This window comes from Crocodylus siamensis, chromosome 5 (assembly GCF_052110815.1).
Source record: "Crocodylus siamensis isolate JL-2025a chromosome 5, ASM5211081v1, whole genome shotgun sequence".
NCBI lineage: Eukaryota > Metazoa > Chordata > Crocodylia > Crocodylidae > Crocodylus > Crocodylus siamensis.
Genome location: NC_143399.1, coordinates 74660062 through 74687560, shown reverse-complemented (window position 1 = coordinate 74687560; position 27499 = coordinate 74660062). Strand labels below are relative to the sequence as shown.

The 27499-nt window shown below is 44.6% G+C and overlaps 1 protein-coding gene across 2 annotated transcripts in view; it reads left to right on the top strand.

Annotated features, from left to right (window-relative positions):
• Positions 1 to 27499, top strand: part of PTPN3 (protein tyrosine phosphatase non-receptor type 3) — a 195871-nt gene that overhangs the window by 155491 nt on the left and 12881 nt on the right. For both annotated transcript variants that reach the window (XM_090049138.1, XM_090049136.1), the window contains 2 exons: positions 15627 to 15772; positions 16843 to 16978. In XM_090049138.1, the coding sequence (XP_089905264.1) occupies positions 15627 to 15772; positions 16843 to 16978 (282 nt within the window). The remainder of the gene's footprint in view (positions 1 to 15626; positions 15773 to 16842; positions 16979 to 27499) is intronic.

Sequence of the window (27499 nt, the reverse complement as noted above, 5' to 3'; positions counted from 1 at the left end):
CCTCATGCCATCATCTTGTCCAGCTCCCTGCTCAAGGCAGGAACATCCCTGACTAAAGCATCCCACCCAAGCTTCTGTCCAACCTGCTCTTGAAAATTTCCAGGGATGTAGATTCCACAGCTTCTCTAGGTAACTTGTTCCAATGCTTGACGGTCTTCGTATGTAGAGGTTAGGGACAGACATTACACATAAACCGGTTTAAGTGATCAGAAACTAGTTTAAACTTGTAACAGAACATAAGTTTGGTGCATATAAACCAGTTTCAAAATGGCTGAAACTGGTTTAAAGTAAACCTGGTTGAACGTAGTATCAGACTTAACTCATTTGGGTCAAACTGGTCAATGCGGTGTCTGTCTCAAACTGCTTCCTGATTTAATTTAAACCAGAGTCCCCCAGTATCCCAGATGCTTTGCAGCCCTGGGCTGGGCTCTCTGATCCAGAGAGCAGAGCTGGCCCTGCCCCTCTGCCCCCTAGCTGGACCCCTTCCCTCCCTCCTATCTCCCACAGCACGGATCCCAGCCCCACGGATGTGGTACGCTAGCTAATGCTGAGAGGTGTGTGTGTGTGTGTCCCCAGTTTCACTGGGACAGGACAAAGGCAGACAGGACAGTGTCCACTTAAGGTTTTTTGGAGCTAATCAACAGGTCAGCTGGTAAAGTCCCTCTGTTCCTTCCTTGGAAAAAGGTGTTTAAGAGCTTGAACTAAAGAGAGAGGCTTTTGTTTTGTTGATAGGCTGATAAATGCTGTTATTAACCCCGTGCTGGCTCCCTTGTCTGTCAGGTTTTCAAACAGTATGAAAAAGCAGGGAGAGGGAGATTGTATCATCAACAGATGTATGCACTGCCCACACCCCCTTTGCCTTAAAGTACTAGCCGGGGGCTGGGGTCCGGCAACACTCCTACTCCTTGAACAGCAAGCAGGGAAAAGCCTGGGACCGTGCAGGTGGGGTGGGGGGTAGGGTTTACATCCCTCCCTAGTCAGAGTATCCTGCCAGGGCCTGGCCACCCCCATCAGCTCAGCATTGTGGAAGGGAAGTGAGGGGTGCTCTAGCACCCCCTGGCTTCTAGCCTGAGCCGCTGCAGGTATGTGCCTGCATTTCCTCCCATCCAGAAGGAATGTCTTTGCAGTTGCAAGCTGAGTCAATCTAGTCAGGTTAGACTATCTTGCTAAGATTGAATCAATTCAGGCTCAGGTTTTTTGAATGTCTGTCCACAGCCAGAAAGTAGTTCATCCTAATATCCGATCTGAATTTCCTGTGCTGCAACATGAGGCCATTTGCATCTAGTCCTCTCACCTCTAGCCACAGAGAAGAGCTCACCTCTGTCCTCTCTATCATTGCCCTTCAGGTATTTGAAGACAGTTATCTCATCTTCCTTCAGTTTTCTCTTCTTTAGACTAAATAACCCATGTTATCTTAGCTTTTCAGCGTAAGACATGCTTTCCCAGGCCTCTAATAAGTTTTGTTGGTCTCTGAAAGACTTTGCAATCTGTCCACATCCTTCTTAAAGTATAGTTCCTAAAACTGGACTCAGTACTTCAGCTGAGACCGCACCAATGCTGAATAAAGCAGAAGAATCACTTGTCTTGATTTGCAAGTGACACTCCTGTTAATACAACCCAATATACTGTTGGTCTTTTTTACAGCAAGAGCAGTGTTGGCTTGTACTCCACTTGCGGTCTACTGTAAACCCCTAGGTCCTTTTCTATAGTTCTGCAGCCAAGCCAGTCATCCTCCAGTCTGTATTTGTGCATACAGTTATTCCATCCCAAAGTGCAGTTATTTATCCATAATACAGAACTTTCATTTAGTCTTTATTTCTTTAGCTTGTTAACAAGTAGGGATCCAGGTTTTTCATTTCCCTCAGGAAAATGGAGCAAACCACGGATTTTACCTTTTTCTGGAGGCAAACAAGGATTTCTTATTTTACTGGGGAAACCTGTAGATTTTTGCAGTTTTGTGACAAGCCGCTTGCAGACTGGCAGAGTTCCAGGTGGCTGGGAGGGAGTGGGAAGAGGGTGGTCAGGCAGGGGGGCACCATGTTCATGTAGATACACATGACCCCAGGCAGCTTAGAGAACAGCTCCCACAGATAAGTTGGCAGGTGGGGGAGTTGAGCAGGGCTGGGGCTGGGGCTGGGGCTGGTGCCCAGCTGGGTAGTCCCTGGGCCTTGGGGCCTAGGGCTGCAACATGTGGCCACAGGGCCCTGTCAAGGAGTGGGACAGGGCTGCAGACAGCTTGTCTGGGGGTGTGAAGGGGGTGGAGCCAGCTCCCCACTGCTGTGCACGCTCCCAGGCGGACAGGGGGTACCCATGCCCCCCAGATATATGTATGGGGCAGGGGAAGGCATGGGCTGCCCACTGCTGTGGGCCCAGGTGTGGGGGGTGAAACTGGCTCCCCACCTCTGTATGCATTCCCAAGAGACAGGGTGGGACCCATGCCGTCCAGATCTGTGTGTGGGTTGGGGGGGTGTGCTGCCCACTTTAGGCTTGTGCTCCCCATCCTGCTGCCTGCCTGCAGGTCCTCTGCATCCTAGGACATGTGACCCAGCGCTGCAAAGAACAGCGGATCTGTGCAGGAAGCTGCCTGTTGCTGCAGGCTCCGTGCTGTAGTGGCCCCTGCGCACAACCCCACGTTACCACTGCAGCTGATGGGCAGGGGACACCTCACTAGGGCACAGCGGAGGCAGCTTCCTGCGCAACTCTGCTGTTGTCTGCAGTGCCAGGTTGCACACACTGGCCTGCGGAGGCACCGGGGTGTGCAGCATGCAACCCCTGCCCTGTGCATAGATGTTAGGGACACAGGTCTCCCTTGACCCCCCAGGAGTGCACCCTGCAGCAGGGAGCAGTCCCTCCCCGAACCCAAGCCCCTAGCAGGCAGGCAGCAAGGGCATGGTCGGGCTGGGTTCCACTCTGCTGCTTCAGCCACCACCTCCTACCAGGGGCAGGGGGCTGCAGACCTGGGTCCCTGGCCCTGTAACCTTGGTAGCTGGGAACCCCCTCTGGCAGGGTTGGGGGAACAGGATCTGGTGGGGGTGAGGGGCACCAGCAGGGCTGTGGAGGTTGTGGGGGGCAGTGAGGGGCAGCAGGGGCATTGTGGGGGGAGTGAGGGGTACGAGCAGGGCCAGGGGGCTATGGGGAGGAGTGAGGGGTACTAGCAAGCCTGGGGGGCTGTGAGTGGGGGTGAGGGGCACTCCAAGGGCCAGGGGGGTGGCTTTCATTTTTATCATGGATTTTTGGGGGTTTTATAAGAGAACTTATGATTTTATTATCAGGGAAACCCAGGATCCCTGTTAATGAGAATGTCATGGAAGTGAGGCGCTATAAGCATAAGAAGTAAGATGTGTTCTTAACTTATGCTAACTACTGTGTGACAGTTTATATGAAGTAAACTTTCAGAGAAGGCCAAACAGTTTGTAGTTTTTACAGAAGTTAGCCAGCTGAGTTGAAGTCTAGTCTTCAACCTGCTGAACTGAATGAAAGGGAAAAAACATAATCTTCCCTGGAATTTCACTTCTGGTTAGTTGTTATGTATTAGCTTATACAAGTTTAGAACTTGTTATTCCTTGTGAAGATGCACCCTGTTGTATAGTTTGTCTTACTAGGTAAAATGATGTGTTTTTGAGCTTGCTAATTAAGTATTGAGTAGGCAATTTTCAGTTTAATTCATGTTAACAAGCTGAGGAAAGCTGGTTCTCAGAATTTTTCTAGACTGTCATAGGACCAAAGTTACAGGGGTGTAGGTTGTAGCTGTGCTGGTCTAAGGACATAGGCAGACAAGGTTCTTTGGGTGAATCTAATATCTTTTATTATACCAACTTAAAAAGTTGGAAAACAATTATTAAACAAGCTTTCGGGTTCAAAAACCCTTAGTCAGGCTAAGCAAGTTTCACCAGTTGGTGTGTGCTCTTTCTGGATGGAATGAAAGGTAAAGAAGCCAGAGGCTGGGCTGGTATGCATGCAAGATAGGCAGTCAATGAAGATGTAGATTGAGGAGTCAGTGGGTGAGAGAGAGGCTGGGGGTGGGGGAGAGAGAGAAGGGGGATGAATAGTGGAGAGATACCTAGGGAGTCGGATGTTGAGCAGGTTATACTGTGTAATAAATCCAATGTCTATATTTAGTCCATGATTTTTAGTATCCAGGAGGCTGATGAAGTGGAGTTCATAGGCTCATCTCTGGGAAGTGGTTTGTAAGTTTCCTTTGAGGATCAGGACTGAGAGATTGGAGAGCGAGTGGTTTTCTTGTGAGAAATGTGCCTGACATCTGACTCTCTAGGTATCTCTCCACTATTCATCCCCCTTCTCTCTCTCTCTCTCTCTTTCATCCATTGACTCCTCAATCTACATCTTCACTGACTGCCTATTTTGTATGCATACCAGCCAAGTCTCTGGCTTTTTTACTTTTCATTCCATCCAGGAAGAGCACACACCAACTTCTGAAACTTTTAGCCTGACGAAGGTTTTTTGAACCCGAAAGCTTGCTTAATAATTGTTTTCCAACTTTTTAAGTTGGTCTAATAAAAGATATCAGATTCAGCCAAAGAACCTTGTCTGCCATAGGACCGAAGTGGAACTCATTTGTCTTCTCTAGGACGGTAAAGTTTTTTAGATAACTCACATTAAAAGTAGCTTCTTTTTCATAGTAAAGAATGGATTGAAGACATTAATGTACTTTTTCAAGACTGAAAACCACTCAGTACCCAGCAATCTCAGCAGAACACCTTTAAAAATCTGACCCTACAAGAAAAGGTAGTGGCTATTTGGGGCTTAAAGGTAAAATAGGGAGTTGCAGGAAGTGGTCAACATGTTACCTATAGGTCAGCTTACAAAACAGTATACATTTCAAAAGATTTATGTAGCGTATGGGTGTTTTTTTTGTTAAGACCATGATTTGTGATTATGGAGAGACTTTACAAAGCTTTCAGTCTGTACAGGAAGCTACAGATATTTTGTTGCTCTCTTTGAAACTTATAGGAAGTCTGCTGTGAAAGCAAACAGACCATTATATTACAAGAACTAAAGTGAATATCATTGCATCTGTCCTTATGAAGACAAATAGACTTTCCAACTATGTATCACATGAGGTTTGATTTCCAATAGGAAAGCATTTCTATAAAAGACTGAGTAGTTGTGCTCAGAATTAAGTGGCACAGATTCCAAATTTGCCTCTAGGGAAAGCTAACTCATAGGGAAAATCTGTTAAATGTAGCCTGTGACCTTTGTGTGAGTTGTATGTAATCAAAAGCGCTGGTGAGCCATAGGCTTCTTGGGATTTTTCTATCCCACTATCTTATTCCTTTCATGTCTGTAGTCTCAGATCAACAGATGGCTACTGGAAAAACATGAAATATTTGTATCCTTTCGTAATCTCTAAGCATCGTGGATAAATGTAGACTAATTCTTTGCCTTCCCATTCTGAGACAAAGATTGAAATCTAGCCTTGAGGCAAGGGTGAAAGAAAAGCACATAACAAACTAAATGCATGAAATCGTTTAAAATGGTTTAAAACCTCTTTCGGGGTTCTGACCACTAACAGATCAAGGAAAGGAAATTATGAGTATGGCTTACTGGTGGTATAGTTCACTACTTCCTGCTGTATTTTATGTATGGAATGAATGTTTATTTTCATTTTGTTCATATTGCAAAAAATAGAGAGAGGCCTGGGGAAGGTAGTTTTGTTAAGTTTTTACATCGAACCTTTCCTGTTATGGCACATCCTTTATTGTTGCAGTTTCTGGGCATTCTGTATTGACTTCATCTGGGCATGACCAGATTCTGCCATGGAACATATCACAGTGTTAACAAGGAGGGTGTAAAACACTACTTTCAAAGATTGAAGAATTTTTTTTTTTTTAAAAACTAGTGCATGCCAGAAAAGGCTTTTTAAAACTTTAAAACATATGCCAAGAATATTATTAATTATAAATCGTTCAACCAGAAATGAAAGAATCCAAAATGTTTAAAAATGGATTTAATTTTACCCTGTAGAAGGTGCTTTTATATTTTAGCCATAACGAGCAATGTATACCACAAGTGAGAGTTGACATTTTATAAATAACTAAGTGGAGGTGATTAATTATGATGATCCCTTGTATCATAATGTGGATCATTTAGCATGACTTCGTGCACTATGGCAATGCAAATGAGGAAAAAAGAGCTGCTTTTTAAAATTTACAATTTGTCATGGCACCTGGATGTCACAGGAATAGAGAAAAATGTTTCCAAAATAAAATTAATTTAGCCATCCTAAACTATTCAAATTGGAAGTAGTAAAAAATCAGGGATTTCTGAAATGGAATGATACCTGCATTTGTCTTTCCTTCTTTCATACATCCTCACGCAGTTTAGTTAGTTCTTACCAGTTGTATTTTTTGCATCTAAATGTTTGGAAACACCCAAGCCCTGGTAAGTAATTGGACCGGGTTGTGTGAGTTAAATGGAGTAACAGGCTGCTACAACTAAAGAAGAAAGTATTGTGTGTGCAAGGGTGAAATTTATTCTTGAGTTTTATCCTGCTCAAGTGTAGTGGAATTTGGGCTTGTTGACAAAAAAGATGTCCACTAAAGAGGATATGTTTTTAAAATCAAATGATTATTATAGTAATAAAATAATAAAATTACCAGTCATCTTGGGAAATCTTAGCCAAAAGATATTGTATGTAGAGGAGAAGGAAAAATGTTAAAAGAAAAAAATATTGAAGCCCTGAGGAATCCTGGGATATTTTACAAAAGTTGGGAATAAGTAAAACAGAAAATTGATGATTGCAGTGATATAAGGGATCTTGAAGGATCTTCTATTCTAGACAGATTTGCTGTTTGATGTCCATGAGCTATTAAAAGTACTAGGAATTGTACTTTTTTCATTTCAAGCCATTTCTACTTGACCTGAGTAAATTTATCATTTATTTCCGCGCCTCCCCCAAAAAAGCTCCAAATCCTACCGTATGTTACCTAGTGCAATATTTGATGCTGTTGATAGTCATCACTGACTGCTCTCCTGATATGTTCCTTTAGCACTCATCCGTATGACTCGGACTGGAATTGTAAATGAAATCTAAATCATGCTACTAATTCTCTGACTTCTTTAGAATGAATCAGAATTTCATCTAGCCTGTTTGCTCAGATTCACATGTACTTTACTTTCTCCAATTAATGAGAGCAAAAAAGATGAAATTGCAATATGTATAATTGCTGCAATAACTCATCTCCCTGAGAAAAATACTGAATGAATACCCCAAATTTGCAGAAGTAACTTAAAATGTTTTTTTCCTATGAGCTGCCTTCTGCCTATACCCATGTGTGGGATTAATTTCTGGGATCACTGTATTTTAGTCATGTTCAGAAGAGCCATTTTTATGAGCTGGAAAGTAGTTATATTGCCAACCAAGCTCTTTCCTGCCACAACATTTCAGAGCTGGGGATCTCAAATGGTTGGGCACATCAATCTGTCCCATCCATCTATCCTTACTGAGACTGAAAGTTCAGTTTTTTGGGTATGGGAACTTTTCTTTCCTTGCCTAGAGTGATTTTTTGGGAAGTTAACCTGATTAGTGTTAATTGTCACAGTTGCATGTTTAGAGTTAAATCCTGTTACACATTTACACATGTAACTGAAATGGTTGGCCCTTCATCACTGTTAGGGTTCTATTTCTGTGATGTGAATAGGGTGATCCAGTTACATGTGTACCTTGTGGAAATTGAAACAGAAGAGGAGGAGGGTCTTTCCAACTTTTAGCCCAAATACCCTAGTGATTAGAGCATTTGCGCAGGATACGGAAGACCCGAGGTGTAGCCTTCCCTGTTACCCACCTCTCAGCAAAGTGTTTTAACCATCAGCGCATGGGCTTGGCATTGCTCTGAACACTTTCCATCCTTCCTGTTGAAATTGGTCTACTGGGCAGCCAGAAAGGGAAGATATGTTGGATCAAGAGAAAGAGAGCAAGCTAGAGGAAAGATGGCACAGTGTGGTGGTTGCTGTCTTGGAAGGGAGGGGAACCTGGGTTCTGGTTCCTGTCGCTATTGGCTGTTCTGCACCTTGCATTTCATATTCCTTGGATAAAAAGGAAAAATAATAGTGGGATAGCTTCTGCCCAGCAGGTGAACTGCATGGATCCTACTCCTTTGGCATCAAATAGATCTTTGCTAGGCCATAGAAATTTTATGGCTAGAAATGGAATCTAGGGATGTTGGATTATCTGTCTGCCTTGCAAATGGGCGGGGCAAGCTGACAGTATCTTCAGAGTTAGACAGATCAGGAAGCTGAGGTGGTTTTGAGCCAAGTCTTATTAGAACACCTACTTTGCATTAGCATAAAGGATTTATATGGCACCACCCAGGAAAATGTCACACTTCTAGAAAATGAGTGAAAATTAATGAAATGATGTCATCCAAAGTGTGACCACAGTGTGAATTTTCCTCATTTGTTTCAAACTGAGTAATGATGGCAGCTAATATTTAAGTGTCAATATCACTATTGTGCTGTTGCTGAAACTTAGAAGGCAGAACATGGTGAAGATTTTTTTAGTCTCTTGGACGTGGCACGTCATTTTGACACCATGGGCGTGGACAGATGTTTGTGGTGCCATAGAACTTTATCACTACAAAAACTGTGTGCTATGGGGATATACAGATATTCCAGTGCAAGCAGAGGACAGACTGATAGCAAATAAGGATTAACTAAGAGCAAATTGTGACAAACAAACTTATCTTTAACAAAATAGCTACTTGAGTAGATGAAGGGAATGTAGTACATGTAGTATATCAAGACTTCAGTAAAGCTTTTGACAAAGTTTCATTTGACCTTACAAACAACCTGGAAAAGTATGGGCCTGACAAAACTTGTAAGGTGGATAGACAACTGGCTTGATAGCCACAAGCAAGGTGTACTTATAAATGGATCCATGTCAGAATGGCTGGAGATTTCAACTAGAACCCTACAAGGATCTGTCCTGGCCAGTGTTTGCTGTTTATTAATGATTTGGATGCTGGTATAGAAACCTTCTTGAACAACTTTGCAAATAACACTGAATTGAGAAGGATTGCAAGTATATCAGAGTGTGGCAGGACGGGGACCTAGGAGCGGCTGTGATCTCTCCTAGCGCCCCCTACCGTGCCAAGTTGGTATAAAATGCACCCTTGTTCTCGCCCGCCATGTCTTTGATGGTATGGATATTAAGGGAGGCTGCCTTTTGTCCTCCTTGGCACGGTACCCCTGACGTACTCTGGCCTGTGCCCTGTCTATGGTGATCCTGGGCACTCCCGCCTCAAGGGCTACGCATGGCTCCTACCACCCCTAATACCACACCCCAAGACTCTCAGATGTCCCAGACGTTGTTTAGTCAAGTACTGTTGCCCACGCCCTCACAGATGCCCTCTGGGCTTGTCTTCTACTCGTGACCCACCCCGGGACCCTTCTCTGCACCCTCCCCCTCCCTGGGGCTTCTCCTACAATCGCCCTCCCTGGGACTTCTCCTATCTCTGTATTCTCGCCCGCACCGGGGCCTTGCTCTGCGCCCTCGTAGCCCGCACTGGGGCCTTGCCTCGTGACTCCCCGCCCGCACTGGGGCCTCGTCTCGCAATTGGGGCTCAAGTGGCCGTAGCCGTGCCTGGCCCCCAAATTCCCCTCCCGGGGGCTTCTGTTCCTCTGTGCGCCCTCCCTGGGGGCTTCTCACAATTGGGGCTCAGGTGGTCGTAGCCGTGCTTGGCCCCCAATGCACTGTGCCCCTTCTCGGGGCTGGGATCAGTGCACCCCCGCCTTGGGTCTACAAACCCCACTGAGGCTCAGGTGGCTGTAGCCGTGCCTGGCCCCAGACCCGCCTTCTCAGGTCACTCGCCCGCACTGGGGCTCCTTGCCTGTGCGCTCGTCTGCCCTGGGGCTTCCCCCCTCACGACACTGCCCCACTGGGGCTGGGGTCTATACACCCCCAAAACGCGGCACCTCCCTGGCACCAGGAACCCCCATGCTACTTGGGAGCTCCCATGAGGCCTCCTCCAACCCCTACAGCCTCACTCGGTCATCCGGTATAACAACCAAAAGCAATAACATAAGCCAGTTGGCTGCAACTCAAAGATAAGCCTCCTGGCTAACGCAAACTCTAAACCATCAGGCTATTTATCCTCCTCAAATCCCTGCCAGGGCTTCCTCCACCTGGTCTCCTTGCATGGAAGCTGTTCTGGCCATCAGGCTTCTCTACTCTGCCTGCCTGAACAGAGCTCTGACTTCCTCGGTTGCCAGAGGCGAACTGTCTGCTTGGCCACAGCCTAGGCTGTTTATATAGGCCAGGCCCTGCCCCTTCCGGTCAGCTGACCAACCTGCGGTTGCCCCGGCAACCAACACCTGTAACTCTTTCTAGGATCAGGGCACTTCAATACCCTGCGACACAGAGAACAAAAGTGTATTTCAGAAGGATCCTGGCCAATTGGAAAGCTGGGCTGAAGCTAATAGGATAAACTTCAGTGCTTACAAATGAAGACCTCAGGAAGTATAACCAAAAACACAAATACAAAATGAGTGATTCTTGACAGCCATACAGAGAAGGATCTTGGGGATCTTGGTGGATTACAGACTCAATATGACTGCAGCGTGACGTAGTTGCACAAAAGGTGAATGAGGTTTAGGCTGCATCACTAGAAGCATTAGATGCGAAACACGGGATGTGATAGTGCCTCTTTGCTCAGAGCAGGTTAGACCTCATCTAGAGTATTGTGTGCAGGTTTGAATTTCACACTTTTAAAAGGACATGGAGAAATTATAGAGGGTTAAGGGTGGGCAATAAAAAAAGATAAAGGGCTTAGAAGGCAGGTCATACAAGGAGAGGCTGAAAGAAATACTTGTGGGCATGTTCAGTTTGCAGAAAAGGTGCTTAAGAGGGGACATGATAGCAGCCTTCAGATACTTGAAGGGCTGCCATAAAGAAGAGGGAAAATATCTCTTTATCATTCTCTGCAGAAGACAGAACACAGACCAGTGGTCTGAAGTTGAGGTTTAGATTGGATATCAAGAAAAACTTCACCGTTAAAGGAGTGAGGAAGTGGAATAGACTGCCTTAGAGAAGTTGTTGAATCTCCATCGCTGGAGGTGTTCAAGAAGAGGCTGGACAAACATTTGTCTAGGAGTAGCTATGTCTGTGCTCTACTATGGGTTTTTCCCGTGTGTCTGGAATTCACTGGTTACCACATGGGGTTGAGAGAGAATTCCCCCCCCTTCCTCTTACTACATGTGTCAGAATTTGTTCTGTGCTTTGCTTTGCATTGCTTTGCTTTGTTTTGTTTTCCCATTTGGTAGCATTGGGTGTTGGCTGCAGCCTGAAGATTTTGATTTGGGTATGCCGATGTACCTACTGGGACTTAAATCTGGAGGTTTGGGGCTAAAGGGTCTTGCCCCTCTGCTCAGGTTTGGACTGATCACCATATTTGGGGTCAAGAAACAATTTTGCCCCATGGTTGGGTTCAGATTGGTACAGACTGTGGGGTTTTTTTGCCTTTCTCTGTAGCAGGTAGCACTTGGATTTCTTGAACGTATTTTCACAACCTTTGCAGCCACAAGACATTGGCTGCTGTGGCCCGTACCTTACCTGTGGTAAACTAGGGCTTTATGCCTTGTGTTTTGCAACAGGGTTAACTATGTAATGTCCCACAGTGGGCTGTCAGAGACCTATCTGCTTTCCCACCCTCCTTCCCTCCAAGAGGAAGAGAGGGAGCATGGAGGACTGCGCGATGCTGAAGGTCCAAAGGATGCCCTATAGCTTTACATTTAACTAGACAAGTATTACACATGGAGCTACAAAATATCCTGCTATAAGAAAGATGTCTTTGAAAGAGAAACAGTTCTGTCATGGATCTGCTACCTTTATTGCGCTTCCAACAGTGTGAATGAATGATGCTTGTATTTTTTTTTTCCTTTTTTGTGGCCATTTAAAGCATGGCCCATGAGACAATGCTTGGGAGCATAACCACTCATTATTTTCCAGTTTGACCAGTAGACCACAATACAATTCCCCAAATCACTGAAAAAAAGGTTTTGAAAAGTTACGTAAAGGGCACATCTACACGAGGCACATTAATGCACATTAGCCTAATTTAATGCTTGTCAAGAGCATGCATCAACACATGTATGCCCTTAATGCACATTTGAAATGATGAATTTAAGCTAATTACCAAGCCTTCTGATATCTAGCTTAAATCTACCCTTTGCCAGCTTGTGAATGTTATTTTTTGTCACTCCTGGTAGTGCTCGGGGGAACAGGGCCTGCCGGTCCCCCCTGACTAGTTCGTAAACGGCCACAAGATCCCCCCTCAGTCTTCTCTTGTAGAGGCTGAACAGGTTCAGGTCTCATAGCCTGTCCTCGTAGGGCCTCCCCTGCTGCCCCCTGATCATGCGAGTGGCCCTCCTCTGGACCCTCTCCATGTTGTCCATATCCCTGCTGAAGTGTGGCGCCCAGAACTGGATGCATAACTCCAACTGTGGCCTGACGAGTGTCACATAGAGGGGGAGGATCACCTGCTTCGAACTGCTCAAGATGCATCTGTGGATGCATGACAAGGTATGGTTGGCCTTCCTGACCGCATCCCCACGCTGTCGGCCCTTGTTCATTTTTTCATCAATAATGATTCCAAGATCCTTTTCTGCCTCTGCACTGACGAGAAGGGAGTTACCCAGGCTGTAGGTATGCAGCTGGTTCTTCCTCCCCAGGTGCAGCACCTCCAAGAGGCCTCCTTGGAGAGGTCCACTGTGAAGAGGGCACAGGTGCAGTCAGCCCCTCACCCCGGTTGTCCAGGGGCAGGGGAGGCAGGCTGCCTGCGTCCAGCACCCAGCCAGCTGCCAGTCCCAGGGGAGCAAGGAGGGGTGGGGGGCTCAGCCAGAGGCTGCCAGGGCCCAGGCCTGCCCAGCCAACTTATCATGGTTCCTGGGCATCGATGCATAGCTGATCCCCTCTCTGAAGCCAGGCAGTGCACAGCCCCTGATACAAAACATCTTGTCTCTGAAATGTTGCAAACTCTCACAAAATACTTGTCGCTGGTGCAACCTCTGTCGCTTATTTGACTTCTGTCTGATTCTGATACTTTGGTCACTGATTCGACTTCTGTCTCTTGCCTCTGCAGAGCCAACATCTCAAGATGGGGGAGAGCCCACCAGCCCCAGGGGGGATCCCATGTTAGGGTCACCACCACCCACCTCTGGAGCAGTCCAGTCCAGCGGCTGCTGCTCCAATGGCTGGTGACGGTGACAGAAGAAATGTGGGAGCAGGCATGGGAAGCGTGGAAGCAGGTCTGGAAGGTGGAGGCATGGAACCAGGTGCAGCAGGGCCACTTGGCCTGCATGGAGGCCCTGGAGTGGAAGTGCCTGGAGCAGGAGGATGCCGACTGCCAGGCCATGGAGATCCTCCTAGCCCTGGTGGGCATGTACATGTTCCCTGCTGCCTGGTCCCTATCCACGGCCCCACAGGGCCCCTTAGTCCTGGCTGCCACCTGGCAGCAGGCCCCATCTGGCCCTGGTAGGAGGTCCTAGGGTGCCTCCTGCCTGCCAGACCCCTTGGCCCGGCCCCCGTCCTGGACCTGCTGCCACCTGCCTAGGCCCGGTCCCACTGCAGTCCCCCACACCATGCAGCCAAAGACCCAGCCCCGCATGAGGCCTCCATGTGCTGGAGTCACTGCAGTCCCCAGACCCACAGAGAACATCTAGGGTCTGGGCACCTGTCCTAGGTTCTGCCTCCATGGTCCCCCAGTCTGGGTTTGAACAGCCAAAGTGTTGTAAATAGTTTTTAATATGTATGTAGTTTGTCTCTTGTATATAGTTTGCTTCTTGTAAGTGGGTTTTTTATTGTTGGTGGGTGGGGAGAGTGGTGGATGGGCACTTGTAAGGAGGGAGTGGGTGGAGGTGTTGGTTTTTAGGGCAAAGTTTTTTGGGTTTGTTTTTTTTTTTTTATTTTACCCACGTGTGTGCCCTGAGAGTGGTGCTGTGGACCAAGATAATATTATGAAGCTGTGGTTTTCAAGTTATTCCCTGTACATGTTTGACAACTGAACAAATGTCAAGTAACTAAAACCCATTTAAATGTGTTTGAGGAGTTGCTCTAGTGTTTTGAGAATCAGTAGCATGTAAAGCAATGGAAGGTTCTGAGATGTGATACAGTTAAATGAAAAAATGCTCTTCATACAATAGAATCCCAAAACTAATTACACTTTCATTAAGCTGAATAATAGGGCTGTGTGAAGCTTTGGTCACTGATTCAATTTGGTGGAGATTCAGCAGTCGAATCTCTGAATCCGAAATAAATCAAGAGACCCTTTAATCTCTGCAAATGGAATTGGAACCCTCCAAATCGATTTGGAGAGAGTTGATGATTTGGACATAGACACAGCTTTAAATGGTTTTTCTACATACCTCAAGATACCAGGCAGCTCGTGAACGCTGAGATTTTGGATGGAGCTTCCCATGGGAGCACGGCGGGCAGAGGTCCCCAACTCATTCCATGGTGGACCCAGAAATGGACCAGAAACACTTCCGGTCTACTTCTGGGTCCGTTGTGGAGTGCATGGGAGATCCTGCTGCCCTCCAGCTCGGCAGCTGGTGCCTCCCGGGCCTGGGGGGGCACCCAGGGTCCCCCTGAGGCTGATTGCCGAGCTGCCCCCCCCCCCCCCCCCCATTCATGTGGGATGCTCCACCCGCCCTATCATTTCAGCATTCATGACCCACGCCTGGTACTTCAAGGTACACAGAAAAAACATTTAAAGCTGTGTCTATGACTGAATCACTGATTCTCCAAATCAGAATCGAATCCTCAGATTTGGATTCAGCCAAATCAAATTGGGTCGTTGATCCGAATCACATCCCTTTCCCCTGAATCGGGCTGAATCAAATACGGCCCACATTGCACACCCCTACTGAATAAGGTGCTTCCTTTGGTAGTATAAATATCATTATTTCATAGTTTTTTGTGAAATATCTACATGCTGTGTAAAACTTTTCCTCAGCTAAGAATTTAAGTTAGCAAATACTAATTTGTAAGCTTTGTCTGCCTAAATCTATAAATGTATAGTTTAACATTTCTACCTTTTCATAAGTGTATGAGACAGATGAAGGGTAAAAACAGATTTAGAACTGGTCTGCAACTATACTGTCTAGTGTGATTTAGTGAGATTACAGCACAGTAAAAAAGAAAGGTTGTACTCAGTCAGTGTTGTTAGTAAAGACCTATGACTGTCCAGGGAGTGAGGATTGATTTTTTTGTTTGTTTGTTTGTTTGTTTTTTGTGGGCATACTTTTCCATTGGTTCCATAATGATAAGATGACCTATGGAGGTCCCTTCTAGCCCTACTTCTTTATGAACATTTCAGTGTGTTGTTGATGATGGAGGCTGTTCCACTGCAAGTGCCATCTTTTCATGAATTATGAAACTAGAAATTACATGCTGTTGCCTCATGTAGTTTCTCTATAAACTTGTTATTTTTTAAATATGAAAAAACAAATCTGTTGGAAAATCCTGTAGTTTTTTGCATAATCTGTATAATGTGTGTATAAAATCAACCTAGGTAGGTTTGTCACAATACAAGCTAATCAGTTTCATTAAAGGGACCTTAACACAGGATTTTCTAATTAAATAGTGTGATGACACTATTCTTTTATTTCAGACAGAGCAAGAACACATAGTTACCCATCTCCAGTATGTTGCTTGGCCTGATCATGGTGTTCCTGATGACTCCACAGACTTCTTGGAGTTTGTGAACTGTATGAGACCAAAAAGAGTAAAGAATGAGCCAGTCCTTGTTCACTGCAGGTACTCATTTAAATTTCTGTTACACTGAATGCTGCCCTACAGGTTCTGAATTCCAGCTCTCTTGTAGAAAGAAAGTGTTTCTCAATGCACTTTCATTGCAGCAGATTCTTTGAATGATGGTTAAAAACAATTGTAAGACTATAAAAAAACAAAAAAAAACAAAAAACAAAAAAGCAAGTTACTGTTTATCAGTGAAGACAAAAACTGGTATGTAAAGCATGGGCTCCTTCTTATTCCCCTTGTCTCCTATGTAACTAAAGCCTACTGTTGAAATTGAACAATTGTTTGACCATCAGATGATGATTTAGATTTACATGTATATCCCACCCTATGCAAAAGACTCGGTGGCTTACAATAACAGACAGAGAACCCACATATAGGAAACTAAAACAGACTCCAAAAACAGCCCCCAAAACTTGAAAATTCCACCTCTCCCTTCACCTTACCTGCTTAACACCCGTGAAAGCAAACTGTATGTCCAAACCCAAACACGCTTCCCAATTATGATTTACATCCAGATATAAGAAATCTCTTTCCATTCTCACTCCCTTTCCTCATCCCCAGGGGAGATCCCTTTCCCCTCTTCCCTCACTGTCCCTTCCAAGCCTGCACCCTGAGGGTGTGTGGCTATCTCAAAAACATGGTGTAGAAAGTAGTAAACAATTTATGCTCCAGTTTACAGCTGTATGATAGTGATATTACATCAGAACTGATATTAACTTCTACTTTGTTTCTGCTATTCCAGTACCCCTCAAAAACAGATTATTCTTATTTTAACTTTTCATTCAAGTCTGCAGCACCAATATGGGTCACATTTCCCTACAGTTAAAATTAAAAAAAAAAATTATTTAAACTGCATTGTTTGTTTGTTTTTAAGAATTTACTTTTACTGATCGGAAATTATTTTCTTTGTAGTTCTTCTAAAATACATGATGCATAACTTATCTTTTAAAAAGTGTATGTTTTACTTCTTAAGGGTACTTTAAAGCCTTGCAGTTTATGCCTGTAATATGATTCTGGTTCATTGCAAATATCTGATTTTCTGTGTTCTTTTCCTGTTACATTTGCAGTGCTGGAATAGGTCGCACTGGTGTGTTGGTCACTATGGAAACAGCCCTGTGTTTAATTGAAAGAAACCAACCTGTTTATCCACTGGATATTGTAAGAAAAATGCGAGATCAGCGAGCTATGATGGTGCAAACATCAGTAAGTGAAGGAGAGACTCTTTATTTCATCATGCATGCTATATGTCCAATTTTCAATATGGAGGAGTACTGGTTCTTTACACAAGACTGCTTTTTTTAATGTTCTTTAATGATTTTTATATTGCATTCTATGATAAACTGCATTAAGCTGATGGAATAGGGCTTTTCGTGAATTATGTATTTTGCTTCTGAAAGTCTTTAATTTCCTGCATTGCCTTTAAAGGCTCACAAATAGTGGATCAGATTGAACTGAGTCAGAATTCACTGTCTTTTTAATGAAAGATACTGTTCACAACAATTTAAAATTTTAAAAAGTTTGTTCTGAAATTAGATTTCACCCTTCCTAAAGAGCATGACGGTGCCTCTCATAAGCCAAAGACAAAAGAAAAAAATTATAGACTGATTGGAAGGGAGTGGCTGTATTTGTGGGGCAGAAGAGGGAATTGGCTTTCAGATGAGAGAGCTCAAATTCTAAGAAAACAATGACTGCCACAGGTCCAGTGTTGGAGGGGCAAGAATCAAATGCGGAGTGAAGGTTGAAAAGACTGAGTGAGTTAGCAGCAGAGATTATTTAAGACAGAGCCAGTCCAGAGAGATTTGGCGTTGAAAATATAGATGTATATTAGGTGCAGGATGGGGACCATTAGATTAAATATGTTGGTGATAAATATTAGAATGACATCAAAGACACCAAGCCTTTCTAAGTGTCTTGAAGCAAACTGGAGAAAACAGGGTGAAATTGGCAAACATGGCACTTTAGCTCTTGGGGAAAAAAAATCTTAGAAAATGCTTCACGGTTCACATCTGAGCCAGAGGAAGGAGGAGGTAATTAGGGAAAGAGCAAGACTCTAGTTTTTAACAAGTAAACGAACTTAAGAGCAGGCAGTGTGATTCACCGGACTCATTCTGTTACATGCACAAAAAAGACTATATTAAAAAATGTTAGAGGTGTAAAGTAAGGCACTCGGAAGTGAGGAAATGCCAGAAATTAAGGCTGTCTGTGAAAACGTAATATGTTCTTTTTCTTTTCTTTTTTAGTTACATGGTCAAATAACATTTTTTTTCCCCCGCAGGATCCCTGTTTCCTTTAGCAAGCACAGTATGGACCTGCTCTGGGGATGAATCAGGGTTGTGAAGTGAGGGTACATGTTGTTTGGAGGATGTTTGTTTGTATTTTTGCTGAAGTTTGAAGCTGTACAGTGAATGAGTGGGAGAAGACTGCAGGAAGAGAAAGAGTGGCTTCTGGGTTAAGTTGCTTGCAATTAGACTCTTCTTGCCCATGCCACAGACTTCTATAGATGCTGTGCAAATATGACCTTAAACCAAACTTTTTAAAGGTGATCTCTGATTTGTGATCCCTCCTTTGCTAGATACCCAACTTGTGATCCTTATTTGCAGAAGTGCCAAGCATCAGCTTGAATTCAGAAGGTGTGCTTTGAACATAAAAAGTTCAAAATGTTAAATATAGTAAAAAATAATAATAATTATAGTGCCTATAAATGGTCTGAAAATCATGTGCTAGGTATTTTTAATTGGGTATGTAAAATTAGGATGCTTTTGACCTTCAACTGTCTGTGCCTCAGTTCCCACTTGTAAATTGGAGATGACAGTCTCTTCTCATCCCACAGGAGGGTTGTGAAAAGAAATTCATTTTTATTCATGAGTAGTAGGCCTGTAGTGATGAGTGCTACAGGAAAGCCCATGAATAAATAAATTCAATTTTCTGAGTAGGATTTGAATATTCTACAATAAAAAAGGTATATGGCCAAACTGAACACGGAGAAAACAAAACTCTTGATTAGCTGCTCATAAATAAAATATCCTCCATTGCGTGAGGTACAGCCCCTGTGTGAAAAAATTGTATGTGCTATTGCAAATGAAGATGTCATGTTAATGCCTGTGTACAAGAGTGTCAGCTTAAATTTGTACCAACTTCATGAATGCTGCCATTTCCTACTTTTGAAATATTTGACTTTGGAGTCTGAATAATCTATGAACATATTTTCTTTTTGCATTGCATATCCTTGGAGTTTTTTTTTAAAGCAAATTGTAAAAACAAATTTCATAATATGGCATCGTTACCATCATCTAACATCTAAGGTGCTAGAGTTTGTGATAGCAATGTAAGTAGAGAATGGGATGCTTTGTCAGTGATTTTTCACAGATACTGGCAGATAGAAGAATGAGGAGACTCAGAGAAATACACACTAATCAACTTCTACTGCATCACTAGTCCAGACTCTCCACCCACCACTTCTTCTTCATCCCAGTCCCATTCTCATTTTCGTACCAGTGCAATTTCCAATCATCAGGTTTCTGATACTGTCTCCTTTCCCACTAAGTTCTAATTTCCCTTCTCCAGACTCCTAGGTCTTGTGCAGACGAAATGAGGGGCATGTGTGCACAACATTTTAAAGTGGGTTAAATGCTTTTGCACCACTTTAATGGTGTTGGTGTTTGCACACGTCAGCGGTGTACTGCACAGTAATTCCAGCTGCTGTAGCAAATTCAGCAGCATAATGTGCCTTAAATGACTTGGGGCACAGCAAACAAAAACTTCTCTGAGGAGTTTGTTTGCTGCCCTACAGCCGTGGAGCAAAGCACTGGGCTCTGCAGCTCATGGGCTCTGCAGGAAGCCCGTGCAGATAGCCTGGCAGCAGCCTGGGAAGACAGGCAGAGACAAAAGAAATGGAGAGACTGCTCTAAGTGCTGGACTTAGGTTCGACTTCCTGGATGATATTGCAGCTTAGATCCCAGTGTTCGGTCCCTGGGTTGCAAGGGGCCTGGTGCTTCCCCCCGCAGCTGTGGTGCCTGTGGGACCACCCCAAGCGGGCAGGTGCTGCCTGTAGGGGGGAAAGGGGTGCTGCTGCCATGGAGGGAAGAACCAGGCACCCCGCAACCCAGGGACCCCTCCGGCAGCTCGCCCTCCTCTTCCTGCCACCAGAGAGGCAGGTAAGTGCACAGGTGTGTGCATGACACAGGGGTTTACTTGGCCCTAAATTGAAGCGGTGTTTTTAAAAACCCACCACTTCAATTTAGGGCCCCCATTTCATCTACACACGTCCCTAGTCGCATTGTTCTTTGTGTCGCCATTCCACATTTCTCCCCACTTCAACTCCAAGGCTCCTTACCTGCAACCTGTCTTGCCCAATCACTCCCATCTCTTCCCCACTCTCTGTTCATTTGTTGTTTTTTTTTCCTGTACCTCGTATCCAGGAGTCCAGTTCATCTACCACTTCCCCCACTGCTCACATTGTCAATTCCCGGTAGCATCTCCCAGTCTTCCAATCTCTTATTCTAGCTTCACATCAGTTCTCATCCCTGGTTATTTGTCGCCCCTCAGTTCCACTTCTAAATTCCCTCAGCCTAATCTCTTTGGCCAGCCAGTTCTGTCTCTTCTCACTCCCCTCCAGGTAGCTTCAGCCTTAGGTCCTTGTCCCAATCACTTACCTTCACCCATAAAGTGCTTGGCCTCAGTTATGTCCCTTCTGCCTTTGAACCAGATAGTTTCTTCTTCAAGCACCAGCCAGCAGGAACCACTGAAAACACAATATCAGTGTTGGTTTCTTCCCTGGTTTGGAGTTCCCTTGAGATAAAGCTACCTCAATCACCCTGTGCAGATATGGTATGCTTTAGCCCAGTTTGTACTAAGAGCTGTCAGTGGATGGCATAGGCAGAGCGCCTCTGTTGGGATGGAGGCTGTACGCCATCCTGCTGCATACAGGTGCTCCCCTTTCCTTGTCTATGTCCTTGTGACAAGGTATTTAGCAGAATTTGCAGATCAATTGGAATCTGACATACTACGAGTGCTTTTACTATGGCCTTGAACTTGCAGCCTCTGGGTGTCTTGGTACCCACATTGCCCCAGTCCCCATCCAGCTGATGAGAGAAGTTCAAGCACATTCACTCAACTTGCAGTTGTCATCTTTTAGCTGCAAAGGTCTTGTAAGTGTCTACTGAGTATGGGTGAACCCTTATGTCTCAGAGATTTACAGGTTGGCCAAATTTGGTCATATTTTTTTTTAAGGACAGCAAAACAAATTTCTGTGACACAGACTATCCCCTACTGCACTAAACACCTGTTCCAAAGCATGGCAGCACTAAAGCTTTCTAAAGAAAATACCATGAGAATTTAGTATTCAAAAGTGTGTTTTTTCGCTAACATGTCTCTAAGGAAATAACTCTGACATTATGGCTGACATTTGTTAAATTTGGTGAACATTTTACATGGAATGTTTAATTCCAAATTATCAAAAGTTGGCAAAGTTGTAAGCAACCGAAAATGGAGTCTTATTAGTGAGAAGTGTTGAGAAATGTTAATCATAATGTTCATACCAGCTTTGCAACTGTATCCAAAAACTATGTTAAAAGAATGTTAGGGTTGGAGATTTAATCACCCTAAATTAGGAAATGCTGGATTACGTTTCTTTATGCCCTTTTGTACATGGGTATAAGAATAAAGTCTTTAATTAAAAGACCACATACCTCTCTTTCCTCCACTGGGGCCTTGAATCATAGTGCACAGTCCCTTTTTTATCTGCCTTTATCCTTTTTATCCTCCTTTTATCCTTTAATGCGTGTCCCAGGGCCTTATTTGCTGCATGCCAGCCAAGCCCAGTTCTGAATGCAAAGCTATTAATTTTCTTTCGAGCAGTTCCATGGAGCTTATCAGAGTTCTTCACTAATGATTTATTTTCTTAGTACTTCTTAAAATTAGGTGATGGTGGTATCCGTAACGCACAGAGCAATGAATGAATTCCAAAATTAAGTAACCTTTAATTTATAGGGTCCAACTTGAGGCATATAGGGCAATAGTTCCTAATCATTTTGTGGATGAACCTACTTATCATGAGAACGCCAATGCCATAATTGATTTTTCATGGGTCTCATAACCCCACTCATGAGTGTTGCAACCCCTAAGTTGAGCAGGGCCATGGGGTTCAGAGTACTTAACATTTTCCCATTCTTACTTGTTCAAGCCAGGTCTCCTATCAATTTCAGGTTCAGTTACGAAGTTCAGCATCTTTGAAATATGAAAGTAATAATTCAACACATTCATGTCAGCATTTTTAACCTGCGGCATTGGGACTTAATTCAATTAAATTAGGTGTTAATTATATTTTTTCACTTTGTTTCATTTTGGTTTGTTGACTTTACCAAAAACTTTTACTTCATTTTATTAAATGGCACTTCCTTATGGTGGCACATTGCTTTGTGGATTTTGTAAGTGAGGCTTCCTGCTATCCTCACTTCTTAAGGGCCAGTCTCTATAACGGTAGATTACCGTTTCCATAGTGCACCTGCAGCTTTGTGACTGATAATGCACTTCACAGCTCAGTCAGAGGGAAACTACATTGCATCTAGAAATTATAGCATGTAGTGTTCTCCCTTATGAACTAGGCTCAGTTGGGCTCAACTCCCTAGTCAGACTATAAGGCAATGCACCATAATAGGAAAAGCAATTCCATATTTAACTGACTTGGCACAGAATATTTTTGTTTAGTTAAACAGTCCTGAAATCTGATTCAAGTTAAACCAACCTAAATTGGAATGTTCTGTTTCCATTTTTCCTGGAAGAAATTTGAGAAGTATCCACCAAATTTAATTTTTCCTACAATTTGGGGAAACTGCATTTTTCATCCGTAAATCATGTCAGTGGAAAATTCCCAACTGGCTGTAAGAGCAAAACTTCTGAATAGAAGTCAGAAATAATTTGATCAAGGGTATAATTACCAGATTGGTTGGGTGAATGGAGAGAATGTCAATTGTGAGATGAAAAAAGTGCAGGGTAGAAAAAAATTAGAAGCAAAAAAGGTTCTGAGAGTGTTCCATCCTGGGTAGCAAGATCCTAAGTGTTCAGGCTAGGAAAGAGGTTACTAGTGGCAATAAAATTTGTTTAAAGACAAAAGGGAATGGCAGCTTGGCAGCAGTGGTCTTGTCTCAGAAAGAAGGAGAAAATATGCAGAAAGAAGTAATTTTTATATGATTTTTGCAGGATTTTAATGATTATTTCAAAATGTGAAAGGATAGTTTTAATAAGTAGGATCACTAGCTGTTTTAAACATGATAAATTTAGCTGAGTGAAGGACCCAGGGATTTCCTTTAGTTATAGCCTACTCTCTAATCCCTGCAGAAAAGGTCAGCCTTATCAAAACTTCAGGTTGCACAGTAATGAAAAAAGAAGAAAATGGTATGCTGAGGAAAAAAATACTAACGGTACATTTGAAAGCAATTGTTATGTCAAGATTTATAGAAAGTTAATTTTGGAATGGTTTCACTGAAGAGAAACCAGAACGTGAAAAACATAGAACTGGGCTGGGCAAATAAGGCGTGCAGGGGGATTTCTTCTGGCCCGCAGCAGGTCCCTCAGTTCTTCCTGGCCCATGCACCATCTGGCCTGTGGTATATGTCCTGCCACACCCAGGTGCACAGTGGTTCAATGACCAAACTCCGTTTCCCAGCAGCTGCAGTTCCTTCTGACTGCTGCCACCACTTCCAGCTGTATGGAAACCATCTGGGAACTGTGTGGGCAGGGCCCAAGCTCCAGGCCGAGTGCACAACCCCAGCCCTGGCCCAAGCCCACCCCACATGGAGGGTTTGGGTTCCCTGCAGCTGCCAATGTGGACTCGCCTGCCCCGGCCACAATGAACAGTGGCAGCAGCTGGGCAGAAGTTGCTGCTGGGCAATGGGAAAAACTGGTACCTTGTGGTCAGCCCTTCTCATTCCAGCTGCCTCGAGGAGGGGAGGAGCCACAGGGCAGCCCCAGTACTGGCTCCAGGCAATCGCCACGAGAAGGGCCTTGGTAACAGCAAAGGGGAGATGGCCAAACTCGCTCCCAGGTCCTACTTCTTCCTGGTGCCCAGCAGCAGCTTCTGCCCAACTGCTGTTGCCACTCATCAAGGCCAAGGTGGGCCATGGCCAGAGCAGCCCAGGGCCAGTCATAAGCTGCTGCTGGGTGCCAGGAAAAAAGCAGGAACTGGTGGCAGGCACAGTCACCTCCAGCTTGCCACTGCCAGGGCCCACACCAGTGCTGCCCTGCATTTCCTCACCAGGCACGGGGCCCCAGAAGCAGCACTGGTGGCAACAGTGGCAGTAGCCACAGCTTAAAGGGAGTCAGCTGCATAGAGGAAGAGGCAACTACACCCACCACCAATTCCTGCTTTTTTCCTGGCACTCAGCAGCAGCAGCTTCTGCTTGCCTGCCACTGCCTAAGCCAGGCAGCAGCTCCAGCCCCTCCTTGGGGTACAAGGGCAGCCCAGAGGCAGTGCTGGTGGTATCAGGGGCCCCAGCTAAGCTGTCCTGTTGAAAATGCCTCCTGCCCATGCCAGTTCCCTGCCCGCCTATAGCCTCATCCCACATAGGGAGTTTTGGTGACCTGTTGCGCAGTGGCTGTGAGGAGGTGCTTACTGGGCCAGTAACAGCTCCGCAGAATTCCCTATGTGTGCTGTGGGCCCAAATAACTGCCCAAATAATTTAAGTCACTTGAAGTCCATTCTGAAAAAGCAGAAATACGTCTCTTGATCTCCCTAGTGTTGCTATAAAGTTCTATTGATTTATTTTTTATTTTAAATTCACTTTCTCAAGATTTTATGTGGCAAAGCAGGTTAGGGTGTCTCCCAATTGCTCTAGAGGTGTGAGACTAAAGCCTGCTCTGCACTCTCACCAAATGCCAATTCCAGTTGACCTAGCTGAAATGGGCACCTGGTAATTTGAACTGGGGGAGCCAACTTAGCCAGATGTGATGGTAGACATACCACTCCATTGTATGCCATAGGCTACAGAAACTGGTTTGTGTTAACCATACTAGTCCAATGGGCTTGCAGGCTCAGGTAGACTTTTTTTCACTTCAGTTTTGTTGTTTGTTTGTTGTGGGTGTTTTTTTTACTTAAAGGTGCATGGGTTTTCAATCATGCATATATCATATTGTCTAAAATCAGACATTCAAATAGAAATGGAAATTTGTTCTTAATCTCTGTATCCTATAAAAATAATGAAAAAATAGACATGTTTCTCGAAATGGTCTCTAAGTCTTCACTGCCCCTTTTGAAAAGACACCATAAATGTCATTTGTAAAGAATGTGACCTGGAAACATTCCGAGTGTCCAGAAAAAGAAGATGTGTTGTACTTTTCCAACTACAGATGTTGAATAAGGCTACTTCAACTTGGATAGCAATGTTGGCAGAGTCCAGAGCATATAACCCTTAAAGGTTTAATCAGGAGACACAAAATATATTCTATTTGTTCTGTTCTACTGTATATAAATATTCAATTTGCAGATTAAGGTAAGGTTTGATGCATTTCTCTTAATGTAGCTTGCATGTTTATACGCATCAAGTAATACATGTTGAAGAGCTGGATACAACTGCCACTTGTCATGTGATTGATTAACATCAGTACAAAATGTACTAGATAAAATATATAAATAATCTGAATAAATTTCTTGCCATTGAAATAAGTACTTGAGAAAAGAAAATAAGAGCTGCATAAGTCTCTTTGGTCCTTATAGCTGAATGTTTGTATGTCACCCATTCCAGTCGTTTGGGACCTCATGTTTGCATCTGGGGTGAGAATTTTACAGTGAACAGTACCAGCTGGAGACTAACTGGGGCCATGGTATTTTCATCTCTCCCTTCCTTTTCGTATCTTTTTTTCCTTGCGTAATAATGTTGCACTGAAAAAGGAGAAGGTAGTAGCTGACATGCTGGTGTCATTATTAAATAAGCAAGGTTTCTGTTTTAGTGATAGCTTTTATTGATTTAACTGTATAGATAGGAGAAATGCTGGGCAAGCTTTTGGGAACAGTAGCTTTCTTGGGGTTTGGAAAAAAAGTGCCGAATACCAACTAAAGCTGACTTGCGTTAACTCCATGTGCAAAAGAAAACAAGCATTTAAGGGCCCTGTTACAGTAATTTCAGATGCCTTCTGGAGTTCTGGATATGATGCATGTCAACACCTTTTAAGTGGCTTAAAGCACTCGTTCAGCTTAAATTTATGCCACTCCAGGGCAATATTGACTCTAGTCTGCCTAATTTTGCTCCTGTTCCATTAAAGTGTGCCCACTCTCCACAGCTGTTCTGCCCAAATTGCAGTCCTCTGGCATCCCAAGATGCAGTGACATCTCCTGAGTCAGGGCAGGAATGCTGAGGTGCAGCAGGGCCAGGCACAGTGCCTCTCCGTGCTCTTAGGTCTGTGCGAAGCAGCTAGTATTTGTTTCACATTCAGATTGGGCCAATTCGAGGGGCAATGATTCGATTTGGTGATTCAAATCACTGTCCCAAATCGATTCCACCGAATCTGATTTGGAGATTTGGCCGCCACCGAATCTCCAAATTGAACAGGCCCCATTCCCTGCTTGCTCTCTCAGCCCCGTCACTGGCTGCCCTCCCTGTCTGGCCCTAGCATCCCAGCAATTGGATGAAAAAAAAAGTCCTGCGGTCACTGGCTCCTGTCAAGTGGGGGGGAGGCAATCCCCGCTGCCTCCCACTGCCTGGCACTGCATAGGGGGCTCTGCCATGAGCCCCCAGAGGCCCCAACAGCCACTGCAGCAGCCAGTGAGTGCAGGGCTTTTAAAAAAATATTTAAGTGCTGCGATGCTGGGGTCAGGCAGGGCAGCCAGTGATGGGGCTGGGAGAGTGGACAGGGGGGACTGGGGGAGCAGGCAGGGGCTGGGGCCTGGTGGAGGTCCTCCCATGGTTCCTTCCCCCCGCCCCTCACTTACCAGCATGGAGCCCAGGTCCAGTTCCCTGTGATGGCAGGCAGAGACTGCCCGAATCTTTTCTGAATCTATTCAGGGATCTTCAGGCACGGGGCACAGGGCTCAGCACTTCCCGTCTAGGCTGGGGCTGCACAGAACAGGCATGGAGGCTGCACCACTCTCAGCCACCTCCCAGGCCTGGTGGAGGGGGGAGGTCCTATCCCTGTACCCGACCCCCCAAGCATGTTTCCAGACCACTGGGCCCAAGCAGAGCAAGCGAGCAAGCTCCAGGGCTACAATGCTGGCTCTGCCCAGTGGTAGCAGTGAACTGGTCCTGTCCCCAGCTCTGAGTCCTGCCCCTGCTCACCAACCCTCTAGTGGCAAGTCACACCTGTCCAGGCGAAGGACAGTCAGAGATGGTTTTTGTCTTAAGGTGCAACTGCTTCACTAAGCTGAGCAACAGTAAGCTGGTTAACATTTGTTTGGCTTACAGCGTAAGGTGTAACAAGGCTTTAAGGGATTAGAGGAGGGCTGTAAACTAGGAGCAGAGTGATGTTCAGAAACAACTTCAAACCTGGAGAAGTGTAGTTGAATTGATGGGCTAATTATTACCTATTATCTATTGAACACTGAGAGATTAGAAGAGACACCAGCTAGTGCACAATAAGTCATGAAATCATATTCTTTGTTGTAGTGTTTAATATCTAGCAAAGTTATGAATTTATGTTCCCAACTTCAGAAAGTGTTTTATAGGTTTTTTTTTCCCCTTGAGTATAAGGACTGTGAGGTCATACTGTTTTATGGAAAGTGTTCTCTCACAGGTGTCC